This window comes from Coenobita brevimanus, chromosome 100 (genome assembly GCF_032717465.1).
Source record: "Coenobita brevimanus isolate Jiangsu-jjx chromosome 100, ASM3271746v2, whole genome shotgun sequence".
Classification (NCBI taxonomy): Eukaryota; Metazoa; Arthropoda; class Malacostraca; order Decapoda; family Coenobitidae; genus Coenobita; species Coenobita brevimanus.
In genome coordinates this window covers 452,537-480,000 of record NC_137053.1, presented here as the reverse complement: position 1 = coordinate 480,000, position 27,464 = coordinate 452,537, and the positions used below count along the sequence as shown (strand labels likewise).

Here is a 27,464-nt window from a genome sequence, read left to right as displayed (position 1 = left end):
TAACTTTCATCTTAAGAGACTCAGAGAAAATAACATAATCCTTTTTGTCTATCCAGTTTTGTATCTCTCTATAGCCAGACGCCCTAATCCCGGAGGAGGTGGTCACAAATAAATTACCTCCTCGTCCCCTGTCATTAAAGTAATCCTTGTACATCACACACTAATTTTAGGGGCTGGGTGTTGCACTCTGAATGCTTCATCTTGTCAGCCCCTCTTGCAACTATACTCAACTTCATTTCATCTGAGGGAACAAAGCCACTCATACAGATTACATTCTTGCATGAAATCAGACGAACTATTGTTATGAGGTAAAAATGAGACTCCTTGGTTACTAGTCAAAATTTTCCCTTCCATATGACTACCCTTACCCATTAACTGAGATGAAAGGAATTGGAGATTTTTGTCTTGCAACTTCCAGTAACAGGAATATACCACATTCTTCTTTGTAATAGGTACGCATTCTCTCTAATTCATAGGCCTAAAATTTTCTTTCCTTCTTTCCGTGTACTTTGTGCTGTTTAATCTCCTTTCTTTTAAGATTTATTGCACTCTTTCTTGATTCATTTTCTATTCCTACTTCAGCATTTCAAAAAACTGTTGTTTTGAATTATGTATAATGGTTTCCAGTTTTGGCGGGTTCTTTTTAACTTCTTCCTCTTCTTCAACATATTAACTTTTTTTGTTTAATCGTATGTCATTTCCATTTCTACAGTATACGTTTCGCTTTCTGCTAAATACTTCTATCCTTCTTCCTTCCTGTCCATTCTCTTTATACTTTTATAACTTTTTGTGTGTTTTCCTTTCCCTTTCCCTCCCTAACGCAATTATCACTTTCCTCTATCCTTTCTCCTTTATTTCCTCGTAAACGTAAGTAATAAAACCCAAGGTCAAACGTCAGCCTCACTAAAAACCTCCAAGCAATCCTCATTTTTACTAAGGCAGTGATCTTTTTAGCCTATTGAATATGGTGATGTCTTCTTAAAAATTTACCCTTGCTATTAACACACGATTTCATTTCGCTTGGAGGGGCACCTTAGTATAATTTTTACTCTACTATGGCCTAAATTTGCCATCTTTCCATCTTCAAGCTGAGTTGCAGTGATAGATTAACACTGGAGTATTACGCTAGTTACGAAGAAGTGCTATGGATAGGATGTAGGGCCGTAGCATTGTCGTTTTTAGTCATAACGTGAAATGAGGCGCAAAAGGTAAAAATCTGGGCCAAAATAACGTAATAAGGATAAAGTAAAGAGATTAAGTCTATATCTATTTCCACAATCTTAAAAATCTTACTTAATCGTTCATTTCCTCTTGTTTTGCACCAAACAACACCTCCTGCAATTGGGCTGTTCCTTCCCATTATCTCCTTAGAAAGTGCGAGTACCTTCATCCTTCTATTTTTACCTTCATGATTTTCTAACCCTTCGGCATTAAATATCTCAGAAATTAAGTACATTCGATCACCTTTCGCCCCTTCTTCGCACCCAAGCCTTCCTCTTTGGTCATTATATACCTGTCAGAAATTATACACATTTCATTACATTTCTTCCCATCTTAAGCCTTCCTCATAATCTGTTACTCATTTTCTCCTATCCAACACTAACTTCCTGCAATGAGGCTCTTCTTACCCTCTTTCCCTTCGTAAAATGCGAGTATGCACATCCTTTCACATTTCTTTCCCTCTCCTAAGGGCGAAGCCATTCTCATGACTTATATTTCATTTTTTTCTTATCCACCACCAACCAGCAACATAACTTATATTTAATTTTTTCTTATCCAGCACCAACCAGCAACACCAATGGGGCTGCTCCTTCCCGCCAGTGACCCGACAGAGGGCTCGGGGACCATGGGGAACGGGACGCAGGACGTGGAACAGTACCTCCTGCGCCTGATCCTAGAGAAGGGCCTCCTGAACGCGACAGACGATGAGATACGTGGCTTTCTCAACACCAGCCTGACGGGAAATGCAAGCCCGGACTTCAACCGCACCCACGTCCTCCCCGGCCAACAACAGCCCTCACAGCCCGGAGTCTCGCCCTACGGGGACCCCAGTCATCAGTTTTGCCAATTTGGTAAGAAGAAAGCAATACTAGGAAGACTGCATAATGACAACACATAGCAACAACAGTAAAGTCATCACCAGGACTATTGGACCATGCGATGTGTGTGTGTGTGTGTGTGTGTGTGTGTGTGTGTGTGTGTGTTTTGATCTGGGTAAAAACGTTCTTTCGTTTTTTTTTTTTAAGGATTAGTTTGTATGTTTCTGGCAAGCAGGATCCAGACTCTGAGTGCAAATCCTTTCTCTCTCTCTCTCTCTCTCTCTCTCTCTCTCTCTCTCTCTCTCTCAACCAATTTCCACCTTCTCCATTTCTCTCTCTAACCATCCCACAATTTCCCGTCTGTATTTTTGGCCCGTCAGCTCATTTCCTTCCCAATCTTCCTCACTCCGCCACCCCTCCCTCACTCCCCTCTCACTCGTGTACCCCTTTGAACATCCCTCCTCCCTCCACTAGTCTACCTTCTCCCCCAGCTCCCCCACCAAGCTTACACTCTTTTCCACTCTTGCTATTCTCTCCTACCTCTCTTTTCCCCCCTCCTCTCCCGTCGTTCCATTTTTACCCTCACCCTCTCGCTCCCTCCAAAGCCACAATTCATCACGTTCCCTACTCTCCTAGATCACATCCTGACTCGCCCATAAAACTCTGGATAACTCACGACCCATCCACACTTCAACCAATTCTCTCTCTTCCTCTTCCTAACCCTACTGTGTCCTTCAATTTCCTCTAGATTAACCTTTCACTTTTATTTCCTTCTCCTTCGCTTTATATTTCCACTTGGCTATATATGCAGAAAATTGGAAAGCAATGCAATGGGGTACGAATATCAGTAAAAGTTACAGGAGAAATTATGGTCTAAAAACTGGAAATCCATGAAATTACAAAATCCTCTTAATGCATACAAAGATTAATTAGGGATGCTGAAAGGGTGTGTGCTACGCCAAGAATGTCAGCCTTGTGCAATGTACTATACTCTTTTTACTCTAACTTGGCCTAAATTTGCCACCTCTCCACCTTTACTACTGAGCTGTAACAAGAGATTAACATTAGAATTTGATGACAGACACGAAGAAGCGCTATGGAATGCATGTAGTACTGTAGTAATTTTTTTTTTCTGCGACTGAGCCGTGTGAAACGAGCTGCAAATAGATGAAAATCTGGGCCAAGTCAAGATGGAAGAGTGGTAGGGAGAGCAACGAAAGGGAGAAATAGAGATGAATGCAAGTAGGACACTCGAATGAAAGAATGAGAACCCCCCCTCTCTTTCTAAATCTCTTTCACCTCCTCCTGTGAAGTATCATACGAAGAGCAGTGAAAGAGAAAAGGAGAGGTGAATGCAAGGAGGAAACTCGAATGAAAGAATGAGACCCTTTCCCCTCTTCTTATCTCTCTCTCACCTCCCCTCGTTCTTCCTCCGCCAGACTTCCGGGAGCAGTACAAATGGTGGCACTACCGCGCCGCCGTCTGCATCGCCACTCTGGGAGCCATCACCAACCTCCTGACCATCGCCACCCTCAAGCGGCGCACCATGGCCACCCCCACCAACCGACTACTCCTGGGCCTGGCCGTCACGGATCTCCTGGTGGTGGTGGAGTATATCCCCTACGCCGCCTCCACCATGCTGGGCGGGGATCGACTCTTCCAGGCCAAGGAACACGCCCTCTATGTCCTAGTCCATGCGCACCTCTCCCACGTTTGTCACACAGTGAGTTTTGCTCTTAGTCACATTTTCAATTACTCCTTTGGCTTGAGAACGTATTCTTTGCCCTCTAATTCTCTCTTCTACCTGGTATTTTCATTCAGCTCAGTAAAACATCCTAGTAGTGAAAGGGTTAATGACGAATTCTAACCACAACAGTTCAAAGTAATCTCTCCTAATTTTAGTAATATCGTCTGTATACTGCAAGAATGTATATAAAAAGAGCACCATTCCACCGATGGATTTCTTAAGAGATTACAAAAACAAATAGTTGTGTAATCTGTGTGTCATATAATACATGTGAAATACGAAATATAAATATCTAGTAGAACTCCGCCATTAAACTGGAAAAAGGACGCATGGAGGCGGAAATCGGCTAAAAACAACGAGGTAAAAGCAGTATCAGGAAACAATATGATTTTCCCATTACTGTGCGCTATCATTTTTGCTCCATTTTCTTTATTTCTGTGCACGTGAGATAATTTCTTTTTATTGCGCGTATCAATTACTCCACTCACCATTAGTTTTATTAATTTTCCATGTCCCTCTCTCCTTCGTCAGATTACAATTATTTCCATTACTCTCTGACGATAGATTAATTTTTCCATATTTCCTCCTTTCCCTGTATCGCTTCAAGATAACACAGGCGATGCGGCAATGGATGGCAATGTGTTAGTTCCTTGCACCATTTTATTTATTTATACTTTTTTTTTCATACCCCTCCCCGTCCATCAAATCCCAATTAGATGATGCTGGCTGTGTGTTATTTTCTCTTAATTTTATACGACAGATTAATTTCTCGTGTCCTAGATTAATATTTCCATCCTTTTCCACCACCCTGTTAGATCGCGATATGGTTGACGGTGACGCTAGCGGTGTGGCGGTGGGTGGCTGTCTGTCGTCCCCACACTGCCGCCACCACCTGTACCATGGACAACGCCAGGCGCTTCCTCCTAGCCGTGTACCTAGCTTGCCCCGTCCTTGCCATACCTAGCTTCCTCCTCTACACGGTACACGAATTACCAGACACCACACTCATGCCTCCAGGGCATTACAAGCTGTACAAGGTGGACTTCTCATACCTCGCCCTGGCACACGATGAACTGCTGAAGAAGGTGAGTGGGTGTGCGAGTTAGAGAGGGAGAAAGAGGTGAGAGCGAGAGGGAGTTTCTAATCATCGGACCCACACGCTCTCATCTCTCTCCCCTGCCCCCTCCCCTCAGAACACACACACACACACACACACACACATTCTGAAAGGTAGAAACTAGCAAAAGAGAGAGAGAGAGGGAGAGAGAGAGAGAGAGAGGACCACAAGTATCTAAGAACACAAAAGAATAGCTGCATTAAGCGGATTAGCCCACAAAAGGCAGCTCACGTCAAAGGAATAAGAAGCAAGATAAGCAAAGAAAAGAAGATGACTCTCTCTCTCGCCCAGCAAATCTTCCACACATAACTGTCTGGAAAAGGTGAGGTACACTACTCAGCAAATAAATATATAACTATAAATAGAGGTAAATAGATATATAAAACAAGTATATATTTTTTCATTGAAAGGAAAGGAAAACATACTCTACGACAGTAATTCGGCGATAAGACAAACTACCAACTTTGTCATGATTATTTTTGTAACCTGAGGAAGTTAAATTCAGTCATTACAATTATCTGCTATTCGATAAACCTAGTTCCTACATATCTCCTTCTTATTTAAAATATTTCTTGTGTGTTCTGCTCTGTCTGCTTAATGTGAAAATCTTGCCAACATAGCTTCCATAACAAATTCTTTCAGGAAGTTAATTGTCGTGGCATTTTTTCGTTACGTTTTTCTGGCATTTCCCCTTTGCAGATAAATTTCCTGGTGTACAGCGTGGTGGTGAAGCTGGTGCCTTGTGTGCTCATCACCTTCCTAATGCCGGCCATCATCAGGGGGATGTGGATGGCTAAGAATCGCCGCAAGAGGCTGTTAGAAGCACGCAAACCCGCCCTCCCCTCAGCAGCCGTCTCCGTCACCACCACAGCCACAGCCGTCACTGCCGCAGCCTCCGCAAACAACCACACAAACCCCTCGGACTGCCACACCACCACCACAGCCAACACCACCGCGCTAGAAATGTCCAAGAGAAGGTTTTCCAAGTCGGCATGTGGCAGCAAACTTGGAATCAGGTCCTTCTCGTTTGCCAATGGGACGGACAGCAAAAGTCAGCACAAGAAGAATGAGGTGAGTTGCAAGAAATGAAAGACACGAGAGAGACAGAGACAGAGAGAGAGAGAGAGAGAGAGAGAGAGAGAGAGAGAGCGCCGGTACCTCATCATTATTCACTGCATACAGATCGTGGTGTAGGGGAAGTCAAAGCGAAAGGCTGGAAAGGAACGTGAGGCTGGGAAAGGAGAATAAAAAATCTTATTGGTGACGCATGCAGATGATGCTGTACGGCCCCGTTAACTCAATCTAGTGTGGTTCAGACTGGGCTACGTGAAGTCTAGGGGGTTTGGGGTCCAGCGAGAGGGGGTTCGCTAAAACACTGATATTTATTTTACAATCTTTTTCCATATTAACACTCAGAATCCTGTGACTCATTTTCGGCTGAGTAAAATCGGCTGACGTTTCTTGGAATGAGGTGTGTGTGTGTGTGTGTGTGTGTGTGTGTGTGTGTGTGTGTTTATTAGTAGTACCTTACTACCAAATTGGGGAAACTGAAATTACTTGCACGACGAAAGAAAAAATGCAGGAATAGAATGCAAAAATATAAAATTGAATTGAAAGGGTTATAAAAAAAATATTCCATGCTGGGATCCTTCATAAACACGAACCCGGGTCTTCAACAGTGGCCCTAGAGAGACGCGAGATTCCACTTTGCTGGCGACAACACAGGCGTCAAGAGGCTCAGCAATCTCTCTTTTATCTCTTATCTCACTCCGCGGGGGGACCATCGCATGAAAAGCTGAATCTTGCGTCTCATTTTGCACCCGTGGGAGCAAGGGGGACGAGAGAAGGGGATTGTGGGGAGTGGGACGAGGGAGGGGAGGGGGATTGTGGGGAAGGGGGAAGAGGGAGGGGGAGTGTGGGGAGGGGGATTGTGGGGGAGACGAGGGGAAGGGATTGTGGGGAGTGAGAGGAAGGGAGGGGATTGTGGGGAGGGGGACTAGGGAAGGAGACTGTGAGGAGGAGGACGAGGGAGGAGGATTGTGGGGAAGGGGACGAGGGAGAGGGATTGTGGGAAGGGGGACGAGGGAGAGGGGTTGTGGGGAGGGGGACGAGGGAAGGGATTGTGGGGAGGGGGACGTGGTAATGGAGTGTGGGGAAGAGGACGAGGGAATGAGACTGTGAGGAGGAGGACGTGGGGAGGGGATTGTGGGCAGGAGGGCGTGGGAAGGGGATTGTGGGGAAGGAGTAATGTCTGGGGAGACAGATCTAAGGAGGAGGATTCGGAAAGTGGTCCCTGAGGAAGAAGTTTTGAGGAAATGAGATCTAAGATGAAGCCATAGAAAGTGGGAAGGAGATATGAGGAAGAGGGAAATCTGGGGAGACAGACCTGGGGTAGATGTGGGGAGGGTGATCTAGAGATGGGGATCTAGGGAGGATTGGCGCGCATGGGGGAGAGAAAAGACATAGAGAGGGGGAACAGATATAGGGGGGTGGAACAGACATAGGCAAGGGCAATTGGCTGAGGGAGGAGGAAGAGATATACGAGGGGAGGGGGAATGGACATGGACATAAGGAGGGGGGAACAGACATAGGGAAGGGGAGCAGACATAGGGAAGGGAAGCAGACACGGGGGAGGGAGGGAACAGACAGGGAGGGGGAACAGACTGGAAGGAGGATATGTGGGCAAGGGGAAGGGAACGACGGGCAATCGCTACGCAGTTTGGGGTCGATTGAGAGGAAGGTCAGAAAGAAAACACATTCCCTAGGGTGTGGGGAGGAGAGAGGGGGAGGAAAGAGGAGACAGAGGGAGAGGGGAGTAGGTATGAAGGAAAGGAGGGAAGGAAGGGGAGGGGACAGGATCGAGGCAAAGAAAGAAGAAGAAAGAGAGCGATGTAGGTAAAAAGGAGGCGAGGGAAAGGCATGAGAGGGGTAAGAGGGATGCGAAAGAAGAGAGTGGAAGAAGAAAAAAGAGAGAGGAGGAGGTGGGCAGGAGAGGAATGAAGAGGATGGAGAGAGGAAAACAGGAGGAACAACAGAACGCGAAAGAACAAGGAGAGAGGAGAGGCAAAGGTAAACAAGAAGAATGAAGAAGGTGCGCAGAGGGGATGAGAGAAGAGGAAGGAGAGGTAAGGTGAAGGAAGAGACACGGTGAGTAAAGGTGAAGGAAGGGGACAAGAGGATGTGGAACGAAAGGAAGCATCGGTTAAAGAAGATGTAGGAAGGAGGATAACTAACCAAAAGGGAAAAGAAAGGAGGAAGAGCAGACGGAAAGGACAAGGCCAAAAGAACAGAGGGGGAGAAGGAAGGGGAAAGATAAAGCGGGAAAAAGTGAACTGGCAAGGGAGTAACTGATGACGGGGTAAAGGAAAAGGAAGGGGAGAGAGAGGGAGGGTATTGGTGGATGATTGAGAAGAACTGTACACGATGGGGAATGGTTACGAAAGGGAGGGGAGCAAAGGGAACTGGGAACCTTACAGTACAACGCACTTGGGCCAATTACAGATACAGACTTCAAGCAACAAAAACGAAACACTCTCCCTGCTTTACAAACAACACATTAGATCAGTGGTCTCATGCATCCCCAGTATGCACCCTCATCCTATCTAACACCCACTACAGCACCATGCAAACCATACAAAACAAAGCTCTACGCAACACACACCCACTACAACACCATGCAAATCATACAAAACAAAGCTCTACGCATCAACACCGACTGCACCAATACACTTCCACGGCTTACATCCCTACAAGAGAATATCTTGACAAACAAAGCACTACGCATCAACACCGACTGCACCAATACACTTCCACGGCTTACAGTACATCCCTACAATATCTTGACCTGAAAGTAACAGTTCTACGCGGCGACCAGTGCTAACACACAACACTCAAGTCTTTATAAGACAGACCCACACAATACAACCATGCAAGGTAAACAATCTCCACACGAACATTACCAGACCCTCTTCAATAACATTCCACCTCCAGACACTCCAGTACTGGCCATGAACATCTACATATCCATTTCATGCCAAGAGTTGAGCACATGAAAAGAATGTACTGACAGATTCTGAATATCTGGACATTGCTAACATAAACAATAAACAGCTACTCATAAATCACGCCTTTCCCTAAAACGTATAGTACAATTTTCCCATTTACACTCTGACAGCAACTTCCCTTCCTCATCAACAAAGCCGGGCATCAAAGAGCAGCCATCACCCAATCACACACCCCACATAGCTACTGCCCTTCCCGTCAATCAAAAGAGTCAGCGGTGTTAACGTCAGCCGTGTATTATGTAGGAGGATTACCGTGGAAGTTGCGGGATTTCAGAGAGAGAGAGAGAGAGATACAAGTCCCATGTAGGAGGAAGAGAGATCCATGGTTAAGAGGTTTCAGAGGGAAATGAACCTAAGTGGAAAAATGGAATCAATGAGGAAAAGAGGTAAATGGGAAAATGAGTCACTAGAGAAAATGCCAAACTACTACAGATCCAAATAGGAAACAGGTGTCTCCCCATCGTTAGAAGATAGCTCCATGAGGAAATAGGCATATAGGGAAATTAGTTCATGGGGAGCAAATGGGTGGATTGGGGGTTTAACCACTAGAAGGCGTAGCCGGAGACGGGCTGAAGTTGCCAGCAAAGTATATAGACTACATAATATACTTTGGTTGCTAATATCTCAGTGAATTTACTTATGTTTCACTTTTTTCTTTTTTTTCTGTAGCACTGAAATATACAACACTGGCTGTATGTGGTTTATGAAACAAAATTAAAATTGGACGCTAAATGGTTTTATTTTAACTTCTCTTATGTTTTTCTTGATTAGCCCAAATGTTTCCTGTCATTACTGAGTATATATTTGTTAGTGAAATCGTGTGAAGGTGAGTGTGAAATGTGCAGCACAATGGATGGTTTCATTGGCGTGGGAATTGTGAAATGGCATTTTTTTTCATACTGCGACATAAGATGTAAGTAACAAGAGTTGATGCAGTCCATTTCGCTATAACTGCTTTACCTCTGAATACTTTTTGTTATACTATGCTCTGTATCAGATTGTTTATACTTATGAACTGCAGCTTAAAATGTTAAATGAATGTTGTAGTTTGAGTACTGTACTAATACCAACAATCAATAAGTTTACTGAAACTTAACAATGCTGAGTAAAGGGAGTCAAAGGAGCATTATGCAAAGATAAACACTTGAGGGGAAAAAACAAAAAGGTTAGAAGTCACGGTCTAAACTCTAACTAATAATTTTCCCTTTCATTGCCTCAAGGCTCTTATAAACAGCACGTGTCGACACTGGCTCTTCTTGGAAACAATATTTTTATTTGACTTTTAAGCAGGATACTGGAGCAAACATTTTTATTTGCAGCACTGGTAGAGGAGCTAATGCACATTTATTCCTGGAGGCACTCAGACCCGGAACTGTCATAATTACAGCCACTTTTGTCATCACAGTTAACATTATCATTACCACTGACGATCAGCATACATTATAAACGAAAACCATCAAGACATCAATTAATACAGCAACCATTACCCCAGTTACTTTCCCGAATACCATTATCACCACTACACAAGACACACACTAATATCATTACAAGTATCAGAAGCAGAACCATCAGTACAAAAAACACCTTCACAGCTTCATTACACCTCATTATCGGCATTACATGCAATTTATCATGATCACTTCAGGTGCCAAGAAAAATATTTTTACCTGCGCACCAGTCACCACCTCTGTCATCAATGTCATCGGTCACCAAGACAACATTAATCACCACCACTCTCACCAGTTACCAATGTCACCAATCAACGCCATCACAATTACCAATCACCACGACCACTACAGTCACTAGTCATTACTACCAGTCACCAACCACCATCATTGTTACCAATCACCACCACCACCAGTCACTAGTCACCACCTTCACTGTCACCATTCACCACCATCACTCTCCCAACCACTACCATGTCACTATCACCATTCATCACAGTCATTTACACCAGTCACCATCACCAAACATCACAACTGTCATCTGTCATCAACACCACTGTCACCACTCATCACCAAATCTGTCACCAATCACCATTGCCCACCCAATTACCTCCATCATCACCAGCTATCACCACCGTCACCAATCACCACCAGCAAATTACAACCATCAGAATCCCCACCACGACCACCGCCAACCACCACCACCACCACCACCGCCACAGCTAACATATATCAAGGGTGGGATCAAACCCAGCCAGATCATTGCCATAATTAAGGAGTTTAATTGCTTGTAAGGCCACGGCACCCCTACCCTCATCTCCCAAGCTAGCCTCCTCCTCATCTCCCCAGCTAGCCTCCTCCTCATCTCCCCAATTAGTCTCCTTCTCATCTCCTCAACTAACCTCCTCCTCATCTCCCCAACCAGCCTCCTCCCCATCTCCTACCTAGCCTCCTCTTCATCTCCCCAACTAGGGCTTTCCTCATACCCTACCTAGCCTTCTCCTCATCTCCCCAACTAGCCTCCTCCTCATCTCCCCAAATAGCCTCCTGAGTTTCAGCCTATTTTACAGCATCCTAGATTTGCCTCACTGACCTAAAGCTGAAGACAGGGAAGGAAAGACGAATGGGAAGGACGAGAGGGACGCTGGGGAGGGAAGGAAAGATATGGAAGGGAGATAGGGAAGGAAGAAGAGAGGATTTGGGGAGGAGAGAAGGGAGAAGAGAGGAGGGAGGATTTTGTGATGAAATAGAGAGGGAAGAAAGAGGGATATGGGGAGGAAGCAGAGAAGGAGGAAGAAGAATTTGGGGAGGAACTAGGAAAAGCAGGAGGGAGGCTTTGGGGAGAAAAAAGGGATGGGAGGATTTGGGGAGGAAATTGAGATGGGAGGATATGGGGAGGAAACTGAGATGGGAGGATTTGGGGAAGAAATGGGGAAGGATGGAGGTAGTGTTTTGGAAAGAACTGAGGAACGGAAGGAGGCATGACTTGGGGAAGAAACAGAAATGGGAGAAAGGGGATTTGGGGAGGATATTGAGGAGGAAGAAGAGATGACTTCGGGGAGAACATAAGGAAGGGAGGAGAAGGAAGGGAGAGTATAAGAGCAGAGGGAAGAATTAAGCAACAGAAGGGTGATAGAACGGAAGTGAAGTTGCAAAGAGAAAGGCAGGAAAGCAAATAAAAGAAAAAGGAAAGAAAATGAAGCGAGGACAAGAAGAATTAGGCACATAAGAATGCAAAGAAGGTTAGAGAAAATGAGTGAACCAAGGGCAAGAGGAATGGGATACAAGAAGAAATGAGAAATGTGAGTGATATGAGCAATTATGAAAAGGTGTAAGAAATGGGAGAGAAGAATGACTGGGTATTTGGAGGAGGAGAAGTGAGAGCGGAGAGAAAAGGGACAGAAATGGGGTAGTTAAGATTACATATATCTGGTATGGGAGACGTAGGCAATGAGACGGATACTGCAGAGGAAGGAAGGAAGACTAAAATGAATCTGAGATGGAATGGGATGACGGGAAAAAGAAGAGTCGAGGATGAGTGAAAATTAATCACACACACACACACACACACACACACACACACACACACACACACACATACGCCGTGGGATGTGTGGGAGAAGAGATAAAGAACGAAGGAAAGATGAAGGGAAGAACTTTTGATGGAAGGGAAGGAAGTGAAGAAGAAGAGGTAAAATGATCGGGAGGTGAAAGAAGGAAAGAATGATGTGTGTAGGGGAGAAGGGATGGGAGGAAGAAGGATAATACTGGAGGAGAAAGGGAAGGAAAATGGCTAAGAGAAAGAGAAAGAGAGAGAGAGAGAGAAAGAGAGAGAGAGAGAGACACACACACACACACACACACACACACACACACACACACACACACACACACACACACACACACACAGGATATTCAGTAGCATAAAATTATAACAACAACAATACTGAATTTTCGCCTGCTAAAAATTACAGGGCCAATTAATTGTAAATAAGAGAGAGAGAGAGAGAGAGAGAGAGAGAGAGAAATTCCATCAACAGAGAAAGCTATAACAAAGGCAAGTTTAATCGGAATTTCCTGAAACACAACACTGCCACAGCAACAAATTGATTGGTCGCAATTCCGTAGAGTTTAATTACTATGTTGACAGTGTTAAAAATGATAATAAACCAGACGGATGGGAAATCAGATCGGGCTAAACAATTCAATGTACTGTGAAATCAACACACACGCCTCCTAATTGCGTATCAGTTTCGTGCTAGACAGGGACGCCTTCACGTGGTGGCACCGATATGAGTGATTTGTGAAGCTGCCCAGCTGTACACAGGCCCCTCAGTCCCCTCCCTATCTTCCGAAAAGAAGATGGTGGACTGCACAAGTAGGGTAAATTCAGCCATTACTCCACCGGGCTCAAGTTCGGCTAAGCCATGGATTGCAAATACCCATAGCAAACTCACAGTTCCTGCCAACTAACCAATCCTTCCTACTCACCCTTCTTACTGAACAACCAACCAACCCACATTCCCTACAAACCAAGCCACCCTTCCTACCAAACAACTCACACCTCCTGACAACGGAGCCCTTCCCACCAACAACGCAACCAACCCACCCTTCCTACCAACAACGCAACCAACCCAAAACTAACCAACCTCCGTTCTTCTTAACTTACCAACGCACCCTTTCAGTTCTGCCAACACACCCTCTCTACCCTGCCAACCCACCACCTGCCACACAAATTGCTAACTTACTGTTCACCCAGCCCATTAACAGTAAGTAACTATCTATCTAACTATCTATCTATCTGTCTATCTGTCTATCTATCCATCCATCTATCTACCTATCTATCTATCTATATACACTGCATATAAATAACGAAATTACACCCGTATAAAGTGCTTTATATTCTCTCTCTCTCTCTCTCTCTCTCTCTCTCTCTCTCTCTCTCTCTCTCTCTCTACTGAAATACACTCAGTATTCTAGTGGCGTGTTGTATTATTCAAAAATTGGGCTACAAGCGTGGTTGGTCTGTTGTGTGATGTCTGCATGTTGTCCTGACCTGTGACACACGGGAATTGCACTCGACCTGATCCACACACACACACACACACACACACACACACACACACACACACACACACACACAATCAACTGTCCACACACTATTTTATTTATATATATATATATATATATATATATATATATATATATATATATATATATATTAACTCACACACTGATATCCACAAGGTATAAGGGAAAATTAAATTTCCGAGCGTTTTCCTGTATTTACGTACGAAGGGCAGTCTGTTTTCCCTAGAAAATGAGAAAACCATACAAGTAAAACGTTCGTGAAATTCGTATTCCTTTTTCCTTGCAATTATCTGTATATTCACTAGTCTCTGAGAGAGAGAGAGAGAGAGAGAGAGAGAGAGAGAGAGAGACAGACAGACAGACAGACAGACAGACAGACAGACAGACAGACAGACAGACAGACAGACAGAGAGAGAGTGAGAGTCCCTGAGGAAATGTGTAACATAAAAGGTGAGCCTATTGAGTTTAAGTGATCCTTGGAAAAATGGTCAATCGTTCCATGAAGCAGTAATATACACCAGATATGTGACCTCCTCGAACCCTGCTGATATGCCCGTCTTGGAAGAAGTTCGCTGTTGCATTTCGATACGTGCAATGACAGAAGTTCCAAGTAATTATGTGCTCAATGACCATCATGATCTATTCCTGTCAATCATCTCTACCTTTCTGATGTACGTATTAAGAGAATTTTGATTATCTTCGCCATTGGCCTTCCTGTGAACTTACTTCCACAGCATTCCTTCTCCACTGACCTTTTTTTTCCTTCGTACTGATTCGCCTGTTGGTCAGGTAATGCAATTCCTTCCAAAAAAATCATCCTTTTTTTCTCTCAGTTAACTACCTACTTACCTTCTTCCTAACAAGACAACCCACCCACCCATCATGCTCTTACTAACTTCCTGCCTTCCTACCAACCCACCTGTCTCTTCATTCCAACCAACCTTCCCTCCTCCTGCCTGCCTACCTTTTGTATCCCTTCCTGCCAAACCACCTTCCTCCTTTCTTACCGCTTTACCTTCCTCCCTACCTGCTAACCTACAGTACCTGCCTCCTCTCCTACGAAACTATGTTCCTCTCTTCCTACCAACTCACTTGCCTCCACCACTACTACCCTACCTCCCTCCTAACATATAAATCTATTGTTCTGTCATCCCTATTCCCTCTTCTCTATCCAGCTATCCTCTTTCTTTCCCTCCTTTTTCACTAAGAACCACACAAACTACTCATCAATATCTCCTCATCCCAAACAACCTATCCACCTCGTTCTATACCAACCCACATTCCTATTTCCTTAACTTAGTCGGGCTGTGTATATCTGACGGAACTGGGCCATTTTCACAATTACTGAGTAGTGGTTGCATGGAATTTGATAAGCCTTAGTTGTCAGGTAGGCATGAGTCTCCTTGGTCACTAGTTTTAATACTTCTCCGGTCAGGCTTCACCTAACCATTAACTGAGCTAAAAGAGGTTAGGGATCAATGTCAGGCGAAAACATGCCAAATACAGCACACTTTCCTTTCACCTTTTCTTCCTTAGCAGTCTTTGTCAATAAAGTACTCATCCATTTCTCTCCCACCCCACTCAACTTTTGCACTTTCCTGTCCAGCTCTCCTCCCTACCAATCTTCCCAACGTCCCCCGTCTCACTCTTCATATTCACCACTTTCTCATTCAGCCAGCCTGCCCATCCATTTTTCTTCATCACGAGCCAAACAACCACCCATTTCTCCTCGTTCATACCATCCCCCATGCCCTTATGTCTGCTGCCTCACCTTCCAACCAGCGTTCCCACCTTCTTCTCTCTCTCTCTCTCTCTCTCTCTCTCTCTCTCTCTCTCGCTCTCTCTCTCTCTCAGTCTTCCTATTCACCCATCTTCTCACCCACTTAGCCAGCCCATCCATCTTTGTCATGAGCCAACTAGTCACCCACTTCTCTTCGTTCATATCGTCCCCCATGCCTCTGTGCCTGCTGCCTGACCTTCCAACCAACGTTCCCTCCCCAGTGATCCACGCAACAATTTACCCAGACAAAAAAAAAAGAGCTGGACGGGGATAGAAGCACTGTGTGAAAAGAACGATGGTATTGGGCGGCCTGAAAGCCACGGCGAGAGAGAGACGGGACGGAAATGGCGAAATGACGGCCATTCTTGCGTCCGCCTCGTTTGCCTTTTTCCTTCCCACAATACACGAAAGGGGTGAGAAATGGCTGAGGTGGAGGGGTTGCTTGAAGGAGTGGGGAAGCGTGGGAAGGGGTTGTCTAGGGGTGTGGGGAAGTCTGGGAAGGGGTTGACTGAGGTGGGAGTCGCTTGAAGGTGTGGGGAGGGATGGGGAGAGGTTGGTTAAGGTGGGGGTTGTTTGGCCCTGTGGGGAACGGTGCGATGGGATTCACTGAGGAGAGGGGGGTCGACTGAGAGGGTATGGATTATGTCTTTTTCTCCTATGATGTCCCTCTCTCTCTCTCTCTCTCTCTCTCTCTCTCTCTCTCTCTCTCTCTCTCTCATGACGATTTTACTTTAGCTTAAGGGATATTTTTTGACTTGGGGGGTAGGTTAGACACAGCACAAACCCCACCCAGTACAGTAGGTTTTTCCCATGCTGAATAAAATCGTCTGGGGATAGCAAGAGTAGGCTGAAGTACGCGTCGCCGGACTGAAGAGGTTAACAGTGCAAGTGGTGGCTGACCCAAAGAGGAGATACCGGGTCAAGAGGCAGTTACGTAATCATCCTTTATCACGCCGTCTAATCACATCATCATTATCATGTCCTTCTCACGCAGTCCTAGCCTACTTAATTTCTTCGGGAGAGAGAGAGAGAGAGAGAGAGAGAGAGAGAGAGAGAGAGAGAGAGATTATTTTCAATACTACAGAATATATTTGCGTTGTTAAAAAAAAAAAAAAAAAAGCACTCCCACCCTCGCAACACAACCCAGCTGCCATCACTACCTGATCCACTCACCCATTCTCCACACACATCATCACCACCACAATCATCATTTCACAGCTACCCTCATTACCCGCAGCATCACACTCACCCCCACCACACATCCCAGCTCCCTTCACCACCTCCTTTCATCCATCCTCCAAACATCTTCACTGATCGTCCCTCATGTCACCAAAGCCAACAGTAAATTCTGCGCATAGTCTGAATCCCGGGCATAGCTTGGGCGATTAAAATGGATCCGGATTTAGGTATACGAACAACCGCTGGATACGCGGGGGTAGAATAATCGGTTTATTATGAGAGTGGAATTAATCGCAGACAAAAAAAAATCTCTTGTTATTTATTGTGGCAGGTTTCATTATCTATTCAGCATATTTTTTTCTGGTAGTTTTTTTTACGGGGCCAAGTTAATTAAGGGAATATACTGGCCATGTTTAATTGCCTGCCGAGTTGGATACATGAACTGCTGATTTGCATCATTAATTATCTTGCTCATTTAAGTAATATAATAGAATGGAATAATGGATAGTAACCCCTGCCTGCCTTCCCTACATTACCAACACTTTCTTACCAACATTCCTCTTATTACTACCTTTCACCTTAACCTGACCTAGATTATCGCCCTATTGTAGCTTACTTCCCGTCGCTCACTAGCAGAACAGGACAATAACCTTGGCTCTACAACCTTTCCATGGCACTTCTTTGTAACTAGCATCATACTCTTGTTAAAATATTATTTAACTGAGTACCGGTACTCATGGTGAGATGGCTATATTAGGTAAAGTCTGAGTGTAAAAAGAAAAAGCTATGTTACTTTCTACGCGACATCCTAACCCTCAACTATCCTACTTTTCCGTAACATATTCCCTGTCTATCCTTCGGCATACTAACTCCGTAAGGTTCGACTCTATCCCTTATATTACTGGCACATCCATTCCTACATTCTCCTGTTACTAGCTTTTCCTCTGATGCTTCCTACACCTTTGTACTCTGTCCCAGTAACTATTCTTCTCCTCAATATCCTTTCTATCCTCCGTTTTTTCACCTCCCTAATGGTTCGTCAGCTCCGTTCTCCCTGGCTCAACCTCAAGGCATACCTCCCATCCCTCTTCCCGCCATGCTTCCATTCCATCCACGCTAACCTCCTTTGTCTTCCTCCACCTCACCTCACTCCCTTCCATTTTCCAGAACTTACCCTCAGTTTCCTCCACCTCCCCTTTCCTCCACTCTCTACTTCACCTATCCTGTATCACACCGCCTTTCAGCCTTCCATCCCCCTTCACCGCCACCATCTACGTGATGAATAATGCCACAGGGGTATAATGTGGGCCTGTATAGAGCAAGGCCATAGTCAGAATACATTACTTCACGATTAGATGTGGTTTGCTAGGTTGAGTCAAGATGGTATACAGTATTCTGTTTCTTTTGGAATTCTTAGACGTACTGCTAAACCTGTGCACCTTAAAAGCTCCAACAAACAAGTGCATTCAGTACTGCCATGCAGAAGTGTCCCCTACCGGATGATAACCATACATATGTAATTGATCTTGGGAGTAGATGGCTTGTTATTCCACGGGACTCACCGTCATGGTATGGGAAACAATTGTGTGAAACTATATCAAAATCTATTCGTGCATGTGGAAGTTACAGAGCGGAGAAGAAATTACTGACCTACTGATGTTCTGACGAACTAAGGGAACTGCGCAAACCTACAGTCCCCATGGGGTTTCACCGGTAAGGGAGTAATAAGCTACTCCAGCCTACCTTAACGGACTTAACTTAAATGTGAAGCGGTATAGCTAGGACTTTACCTTACTGAGACCGATAAATACCGCATTAACAGATAAGCCACTCAAGCCCATTTTAACAGACTTAACTTAATTGCGAAACGGTATAACTATGACCTAACCCTGCTGAGACCGACACCACCATGTCAGTTATTTCCTCAGACTGTGGATGGTTGTGAAATGTGGCATCCATATTCTTCCATACTCCTCTACCCGTGCCATATACTACGGACACTAATATCGATTCACAACCGTACGATAAATAAGGAGACAGTGAGCAATGACTCGAAATCCAGTATTGTGATCATAATGAATTAATAAAGCTATAAAACTGTTTAGAATATCGTGTAAATGTTTCATAACTGTTCACCCAAAAAGTTGATCCCTGTTGCTTCCCGCATTTACCTTTCATCCCGCCCTCCCGCCTTCTATCCAACTTCGTCCCCCTTCACAGACTCCTCTTTTCTTCTAGCCTCAGTTAATTTCATCGCCCCAAAGAGCACGCCGTGGCAGGGAGCTGATATTACCCTCAATACCTCAGGTTACTGGGAAACTAGGAAAGGAGTTTTGTTATTTGGCAGGGAATAAAATTTAATTGGTTTACAGGTTGGCAGTGAAAAATGGAAAAAGAATGGGCAGGAATTTTATATATCATCGAATGTCTGTATCTGAAATCATATAATCCCCACTGAAAAATATGAGAAAACGCATAACAAAGACAAGAGCACTCAAAGACTACCTACCATCGCCAAAGCAGTATTATTATCCTCACTCTGACCTTGACCTTTCTTGCCCAAAATATAGGAACTTGCAGTGCAAAAAACATAACTTCCTTGACGGAGGTAAAGTGGAAAAACACAGGAAAGACGGAAGATCTCCTAACTACGTGCTGAAGTTTTTTAGCTATTTCTCAGTTTCAAAATTCGCATTATAGAAAAAAAAAAAACAATAGATTAAATCTTTCCTGGCATGGTCATGTGAAAACACTGATTCACTGTAACTTAACTGAATAAAAGACATAGGCTATTAGTTCATCTTTACAATGTTTCAACAGACAGCTTTATGGAGACAATCTATTGCTGTCTATTTACAGTTTCTGCGGCGTGACAGCTTAGCGGCCATGACTGTCTATCTCGATGTCTTGGACCCAAAGCCAGCCAGAAAGTCATCGCTCCTACTTCGCCTGGTGAATGACCCAGCTCAGTTGATAGCGACCCTGCCTGCGATGCCTCAGTCTATAGCAAAACCTTTCTGTTGATTAGCTTAGCCATCTGTTTGTCACTTGTTGATCCGAGACACAGGATCGCATGCACTTTTATTATGTCCGCTTATTTAGGACATGTGATGTTTCTCGTCTCCCTCTGTTGCTTCCGACGTATCTTCTAAACCTACGTGACTATAACTCCACTGACTGCACCTTTTACAACATTCAAACTTTTACTGTACTTTTTTCGCTGTCCATCTGTCAGAGAAACATCTGCACAGAATGGACTCTACATACATAGATTCTTAGACACGTACATAATGAGTAATTACAATCAGACCGTGCAAAAATATTCACCCACAACCGGGAAAGTTAGTCACAGGTAGCCTTCACTGAATTAAATCGTAAGCTGATCTCTCTCTCTCTCTCTCTCTCTCTCTCTCTCTCTCTCTCTCTCACACACACACACACACACACACACACACACACACAAACACACACACGGCCTACATCTCTTTGTACACACTTCTTTATTTTTTATTACTGATGACAGCTGATATCGCCGGGGTTAAGGGAGAAAAAAAATACTGCCCACGTATTCCCTGCGCGTCGTGAAGGCCATTAAAAGTGAGGGGGTCACGTGATCTGAGAATCGCCTTATCCCGTGAAATTTACCCGAAAAGGCTGACAGAATCCTCAGATCTGTGCCTATCCAAGTACAGGTAAAACAAAACCGGCTCGGTCTGTTAGGTGGAGTGTTAGAGGTATCAATGAAGAACGCAAAATGAATGTAAAGAAGAATGGATTAACTGGTGCTGGTTTAACTGAGGGTGTAAAGGATCGTTTTGGTGTGTCAGGAGAAAATGATGATGGATGTGAGACAGTTATTTACAGAGAAACTTGAGCATAATGTATATTTCAAAACATAAAATTAATTCAATCATACAGTAACCAAAACCTGTAGCGAATCTTGACACAAAGTTAGCTGTTTATGTATCTGTAGAATGATAACTGCGAGAGTCGAGAGAGGACGGTGATGAGAATTGTATGACTAAATGGTTCTGATCCACAAGGTAAGACTGGAAGGAATAAGATAGTGTGAGAAGGGCACTCGGAGGGAAAAAATAAAAATGAAATACTGAGGAATAGAAGCAGTGGCAGCTGAATGCGAGCAAAGGATATCTGATGTGTCAAGTGACAACGATGATATTGATGCTAATGATGATGACGACGAGCACAACAACGACAATAATAATAATAATAATAATAATAATAATAACAAAAACAACAATAATAATAATAATAATAATAATAATAATATGTTGATGATGATGATGATGATGATGATGATGATGATGATACTTTAAAACCACATGAACATAATTAGAGAATAAACAATGAAAACACAGTGTCATCTGTATACATTTAATGCATAATAATCGCCTGCTTCATAATTAGTGAAGAGAGTAAAAGGCACAGACGCAAAATTAACGAGAAATAAAGGGCGAATACGGCCGAAAGAAGGGACAATAAAGAGTGGTACATGAAGGAGGGCGGCGTGGATTAGTCTAAGAGTGTGGTAAGGCGGACCGAAGGAGTTAGCTTTAATGCAACCCTGGATGAGATCTGAGGCGAAGGGACCTGCAAGACGTAATTAATGTACATAATTAACTCTCTCTCTCTCTCTCTCTCTCTCTCTGACACACACACACACACACACGCACACACGATTACAAATGCCAGTCACATAAAAGACTGATACGCACAGGAACAAGAATCTGTGTATGAATTTATCCATGTATATGATTTCAATTTTCACACGTGTGCGTACCTTACTAAAATTTCTTCGATGATTTAACAGATTGATAGCTAGACACACAGACAGACAGACAGATAGATAGAAAGGTAGAAGACATATAGATAGTTAGAAAGTAGAAGACAGATAGCTGGATGGACAGACAGACAGATAGAAAGGTAGAAGACAAACAGATAGATGGATAGACAGACAGACATAAGGGTAAAAGACAAATAGATAGATGGATAGATAGACAGACACAAAGGTAGAAGACAGATAGATAATTGGACAGACAGACAGATAAGGTAGAAAATGGACATATAGATGGACAGTCAGACAGAAAGGTGGAAAGATATATATATATATATATATATATATATATATATATATATATATATATATATATATATATATATATATATATATATATATATATATATATATATATATATATATATATATATATATATATATATATATATATATATATATTTCAATACAAGCCAACGTATTTACTTCCTCAGCACACTTCGACGCACGGCATATTACCCAATACTTCGATATTTCCATTACTGCGCCAAAGGGAATGTGTTGCAGAGGACGATGTGTCTGCCAAAACATCGACAGCGGAATTGCAATATCTGCGTGTGATGAGCAGCGGAAGATAAGGATAAAAAGGGAGGAGGGAGGAGGAGGCGACAAGAGAGTGGAAGGACAGAGGGATGAAAGGGTGAAGGAACAGGGAAAGTGAGGACGTAAACAAGAAAAGAGGATGGAAAGAGGAGGAAACAAGAGACAGATAAAGGGAGGAAAGACGGAAGGATACTGGATTGTAAACGTGGATGGAAAAGGAGAAGAAAAATACGGAAAGAGGAAAAGAAGAGGGAAAGAAGAAAGAACTGGAAAAGGGACGGAAAGCGGGAAGGAACGAGGAAGAAATTAAACGAAATGAAGAAGAAAACGAGGAATGGACAGAGGGAGGGCAAACGGAAGAAAGGAAGAAGGAACAGGAAAGACATGAAGCGTAATGAGGAAGGAAGAGGAAAGGGAAAGAGGGAAGAACGGAGAGATGGACGCAGGAAAGCAAGAGAGAGGGAACACCATAGGAAAGATATGAAAATGGGATGAGTGAAAGAAAATAAACAGGAAAACAGAAAAATGAAAACGAGAAAGAGAAGAGGAACGAGGAAAACAAGAGGAATGGAAGAGGAAGGGAAATAGGCAAAGCAGTGTGGACGGGTGGGAGAAGATAAAAGTGAAATGTTAAGAGGAGTAGAAGAGAAACTCAGACTGCTAAAAGAGGCAAGGAAACGAACAGAGTGAAGGAGAAGAGGAATAAAGAGAAGAAATATGGAAAATCAAAGGAAGGGGAGAGAGAGAGAGAGAGAGAGAGAGAGAGAGAGAGAGGAGGGGGGGGAAATAACGATGAAGGTGAGAGAACGACAAAAAAAAAAAAAAAAAATGAAAAAAATAGCACGACCAGCGATGCAAAGAGAGGTGAAGGGGAGACAGATGAATGGGTTGATGATTAGAGAGGACGATTTAAGGATAACCATGAATTCGTGTATATGTTCCCGGGTCATCAAAGGAAGCGTGGGTTTCCATGCTCTACGATGCTCTGTAAAGGGAGGTTCGTGTGTGGGATCAATGCTCTTTATGGAGACTCACGTGTAAGGTTTCGTGTTACTTATATTTCGTGGATGATGCACCAAAATGAAGGGAGACTGGGGTAAAAGGAAAATGTTAAAGGGAGTTCGTGTTACTTAAGGGAATTCGTGGGAGCTGCAGTGTTACTTTAAGGTATTCGTTGGCGGTGCAGTGTTACTTAAAGGTGGCTGTGGGTGGTACAATGTTATTTAAGGTTGTCCTAGGGTTGTGCAATGTTACTTACGGGTGTCTATGGGTGGTGGAATGTTACTCAAAGGTTTCGTGGGTTGTGGAATGTTACGTAAATTTGTTAGTGAGAGATATAATGTTTTTTTAAGCGAGTTCGGGAAAGATACAAAGTTATTTCAACATTTTCGTCCAGGTTTTGACACTATTCAACCTCGTCGCTATGGGAGTTCTTTCCTTAAACGAATTTTTTCTTGAGACAGCGATACCAAAGATAAAAATCGTTATCTCAGGGAAAGGGTTAATGGTGCTTGTTCTAATCCTTTCAGCCAGAAGGATCCTACTTAAGCTGTTTATAATCTGGAAGAGTTAGCCTGAGTTAGAGAGAAAGAGAGAAACAGAGAGAGTGATCATACCCAAGCGGCTGAGGGAATTCGTGTGAGGTTTAAGTTTTTCTGAGGAATTATTACAGCCACTAAAGGACACGATATATTAATTTGGATCTTGCTACTACTGGAAAAAATAAAAAAATGAAGGCGATAATTAAGGCAAAATTCAGTTCTTCCAGCTAGAAAAGTCTCTTGTTAGCTAGAGATAAATAAAACAATAACGAGTACAAAAAAAAATAAAGCGTAATTTGTCAGTAATGGTTAATTCATGAGAACCTGAAGTGTTTGTGACTCCTTAATAATGAAAGAAGAAAAAGAAGGAAAAAGTAAGAAAAAGAAAGAAAGAGATAGAGAGAGAACGAAAGAAAAAGTTTTAATACGGTAGAATTTAATGGAGATAATTTCAAACAACTTTATTAGAGGAAAATAATACAAAGACAGCAAGCACAGTAATGAAAATTACACCATCGTTCGGAAGGGGTTAAGGGCATTTCTAGAATGATTCAAAGGAGACTCCAGGGCCTTTATGGGATCTACTTGCTATTCGATGTTCACTAAGGGAGAATACGACGGGATTCAATTCTCTGAGAGGGAGTTGGTGTGGGATCAATGGGGCTTACTAGTGTGCAAGAAGGATTCAGTGCTATTACAGTGGATTCAAGTGAAGTGCAGTGCTATTGCAGAAAGGAAGATAGACGAAAAGATATGGGAAGTGTAATGGTGATACGAGAGAAAAGGAACACCATTGAGGGAAAGATGAAAATATATATGGAAGTCTGACGGAGATAAGGGATAGAAGGAACATCACGGGATAGATAAGCGAAAAGATACAGGAAGTGGGATGGAAAAAGACGATAGAAGGAAAATAAGGAAAATAACGAAGACAGAGGAAGTGAGAGAGACAGGCGAGAGATAGAAAGGATGAGTAAGAAAAGCAGGTGGCAAGGTAAAGTAAATATACGTAGAGAGAGAAAGAGAAAAAAAAAGGATGAAATACGTGAAAGAAAGCCATGCAAGGAACTAGGGAGGATCGCAGAAAGAATTTGGTGGAGTGAAAACAAAAACATAAACCAACATAAGTCCTCGATTCGGGGTGGAAAGTTGGAGAAAAGTTTTGGCTCAGGAAAACAAGACGATTATTTGGGGTAGAAAAATAGTAGTAGTAGTAGTAGTAGTAGTAGTAGTAGTAGTAGGTGGACGTAGCATAGGTATCGGCGTCGCTTCTTTCATACTCTTCAGTTTTATGTTATGCTATGCGCTGATCATCTATTTTCTTTCCCCTTCCACAAGTCATACATCTTCTTTATTTTCTGCCACTTGTTTTTCTTGCTTTTCCCCAAACAGAAGTAAGAGTCTGTTTGTCCACTTCCATACTGACGTGAAAGATCCCAATTCACGGTGACAAAAGAGAGTTGTCACTGCCCTCTCTCAACCCTTCCTACTTCCATTTGCCCCCTTTCTCCCTCTCTTATACCTCCACCCTTCACCCTCGGCCAATCAGTCTCACTTTATTTTGTTACACCCCTCCTCTCTCTCTCTCTCTCTCTCTCTCTCTCTCAATTCCTTAGTGGCTTCTTTAATATCATTTTCGTCTCTCGGTTCCCTCAATCTTGAGTTCCATTAACTTTCTCTCATTTCTGAATATTCAGTTCTTTCATGTTTTTTCATTGCTTCTTTCTTTCATTCTTTCTTTCTATTCAAATTTTTCTCCTCCTTTTATCCATTCATCATATTCCTCCTCAATTACTGCTGCCTTTAAGTTAGTTCTCCCCTCTACTTCCCATTCCTGCATCTTCTTATTTATCTATTTTTCTTACCTCTTCTTTCTTACATTAGGCTACCTCTTTTCTTTCTTCTCGACTCTACTTTCTATATAAGTTTTCCCTTCCCTCTCCTCCAATTTCTTTCTCAGTTTAATTTCCCCTGTTTCCTCCTCGCTTTGTCTTCCACCTCTCTCATCATTACCCATTTTTTAGTCTCCTTAATATCACTATTTCTCAATCTCCCTTTCCAGTTTCTACCATTCGTAGTTCCTAACCCTTACTTTTACCTCATAACCCAATTATTTTTAGTCACTGTTTCCCCTCATTCTTCCCTCGCTTCCCCTCCTTCCCCTTTTTCCCATAAATATCACCCAAACGACCCTCCCCCAGTTTTTCTGTCGCTTTTTTTTATATTCTTCCCCTTTTCTGCATTTTCAGTTATTTCCTCGCTCTCTCTCTCTCTCTCTCTCTCTCTCTCTCTCTCTCTCTCTCTCTCTCTCTCTCTCTCTCTCTCTCTCTCTCTCTCTCTCTCTCTCTCTCTCTCTCTCTCTCTCTCTCTCTCTCTCTCTCTCTCTTCCATCGTTTTCTGTTTAATCCTGGCTTCTGCTTACGTTTTAACCTTGATATTAACCTCATCTTTGGCCATTTCTACCTGCTTTATTGGAAGTAATCTATTATACAGCTTTGCATCTCTTTTCAAATAAAATATAAATCTGCCTTGCTACACCTACACAAGTTTAGAGTGACAAGAAAAATGCATACCTATAGAACGCACACATTCCTACCCACATACCTATACTCACTGTTTAACACACACACACACACACACACACACACACACACACACACACACACACACACACATACTGGCATCAGTTACATGCACGGCTAACCAATACACACATTTTTCCAAAGCCAAGGACGCACATACACATACACACAGAAACACATACCTACACAGGGATACACTATCACTGCCAGTTTTTCGTGTGTTCCGAGAATAACCTCAATTATCAATACCACATGTTGTGTATCAGTCGACCTTGTGTGTGTGTGTGTGTGTGTGTGTGTGTGTGTGTGTGTGTGTGTGTGTGTGTGTGTGTGTGTGTGTGTGTGTGTGTGTGTGTGTGTGTGTGTGTGTGTGTGTGTAGGACTGTCTAAGCGTGCTTTTTAATATACGCGCTCATTAATATTGAAAGATTGGTTGTTAAGGACTGGTGAACAAGAGTGGTTGTTTAAGTACCTGGACTAACCTGACTTGGGGGGAACAATAGTGAATGAGTGGAATAAGCTACCCAGTGATGCTATGGCTACTCTCCCCACTTAGCTTCAAGAACAGGTTAGAGTAAAGCGGTATATGACTGGTTAGGGCTGGGTATAAAATTCGTCCCAGGTAGTAATTAATTAGTTTTTTTTTAAGGTTCCAGTTCGATGATGTATGTTTTCACTTCCAGCTTTCCTATAAAATTTCCATGTCCGTTTTTCCTGACTGCATAGTGTTCCTTTTCACTTTTTCCTGCCACATTAGATTAGATGGTATGGTGAGGAAGGAAGAGCCTTTTGTCCTCTTCCAGCTTTGACTCACTCTCGCTGTCTAGTCACACTCTTTAGGAGTTGCCTTGCACTGACCAGCCGATTTACTGCAATGATCCTCTTTTCTTATGTTTTTAATAATCTTGTGTATGCATGTATGAACTGCCGGATTTCATACACCAAAAATATGACCAATAACCCCCACACCTTCTGTAAGTG

General features: G+C 43.2%; 2 protein-coding genes across 2 annotated transcripts in view; both read left to right on the top strand.

Moving 5' to 3' along the window:
• The window catches only part of LOC145414515 (uncharacterized), a 230,657-nt gene that overhangs the window by 121,610 nt on the left and 81,583 nt on the right, over positions 1-27,464 (top strand). The gene's annotated exons all lie outside the window — the stretch shown is intronic.
• The window catches only part of LOC145414526 (G-protein coupled receptor dmsr-1-like), a 138,103-nt gene that overhangs the window by 109,189 nt on the left and 1,450 nt on the right, over positions 1-27,464 (top strand). Inside the window, exons 3-6 of the mRNA XM_080284048.1 lie at positions 1,781-2,072; positions 3,479-3,762; positions 4,602-4,871; positions 5,603-5,974. Coding sequence (XP_080140174.1) covers positions 1,781-2,072; positions 3,479-3,762; positions 4,602-4,871; positions 5,603-5,974 — 1,218 coding nt within the window. The remainder of the gene's footprint in view (positions 1-1,780; positions 2,073-3,478; positions 3,763-4,601; positions 4,872-5,602; positions 5,975-27,464) is intronic.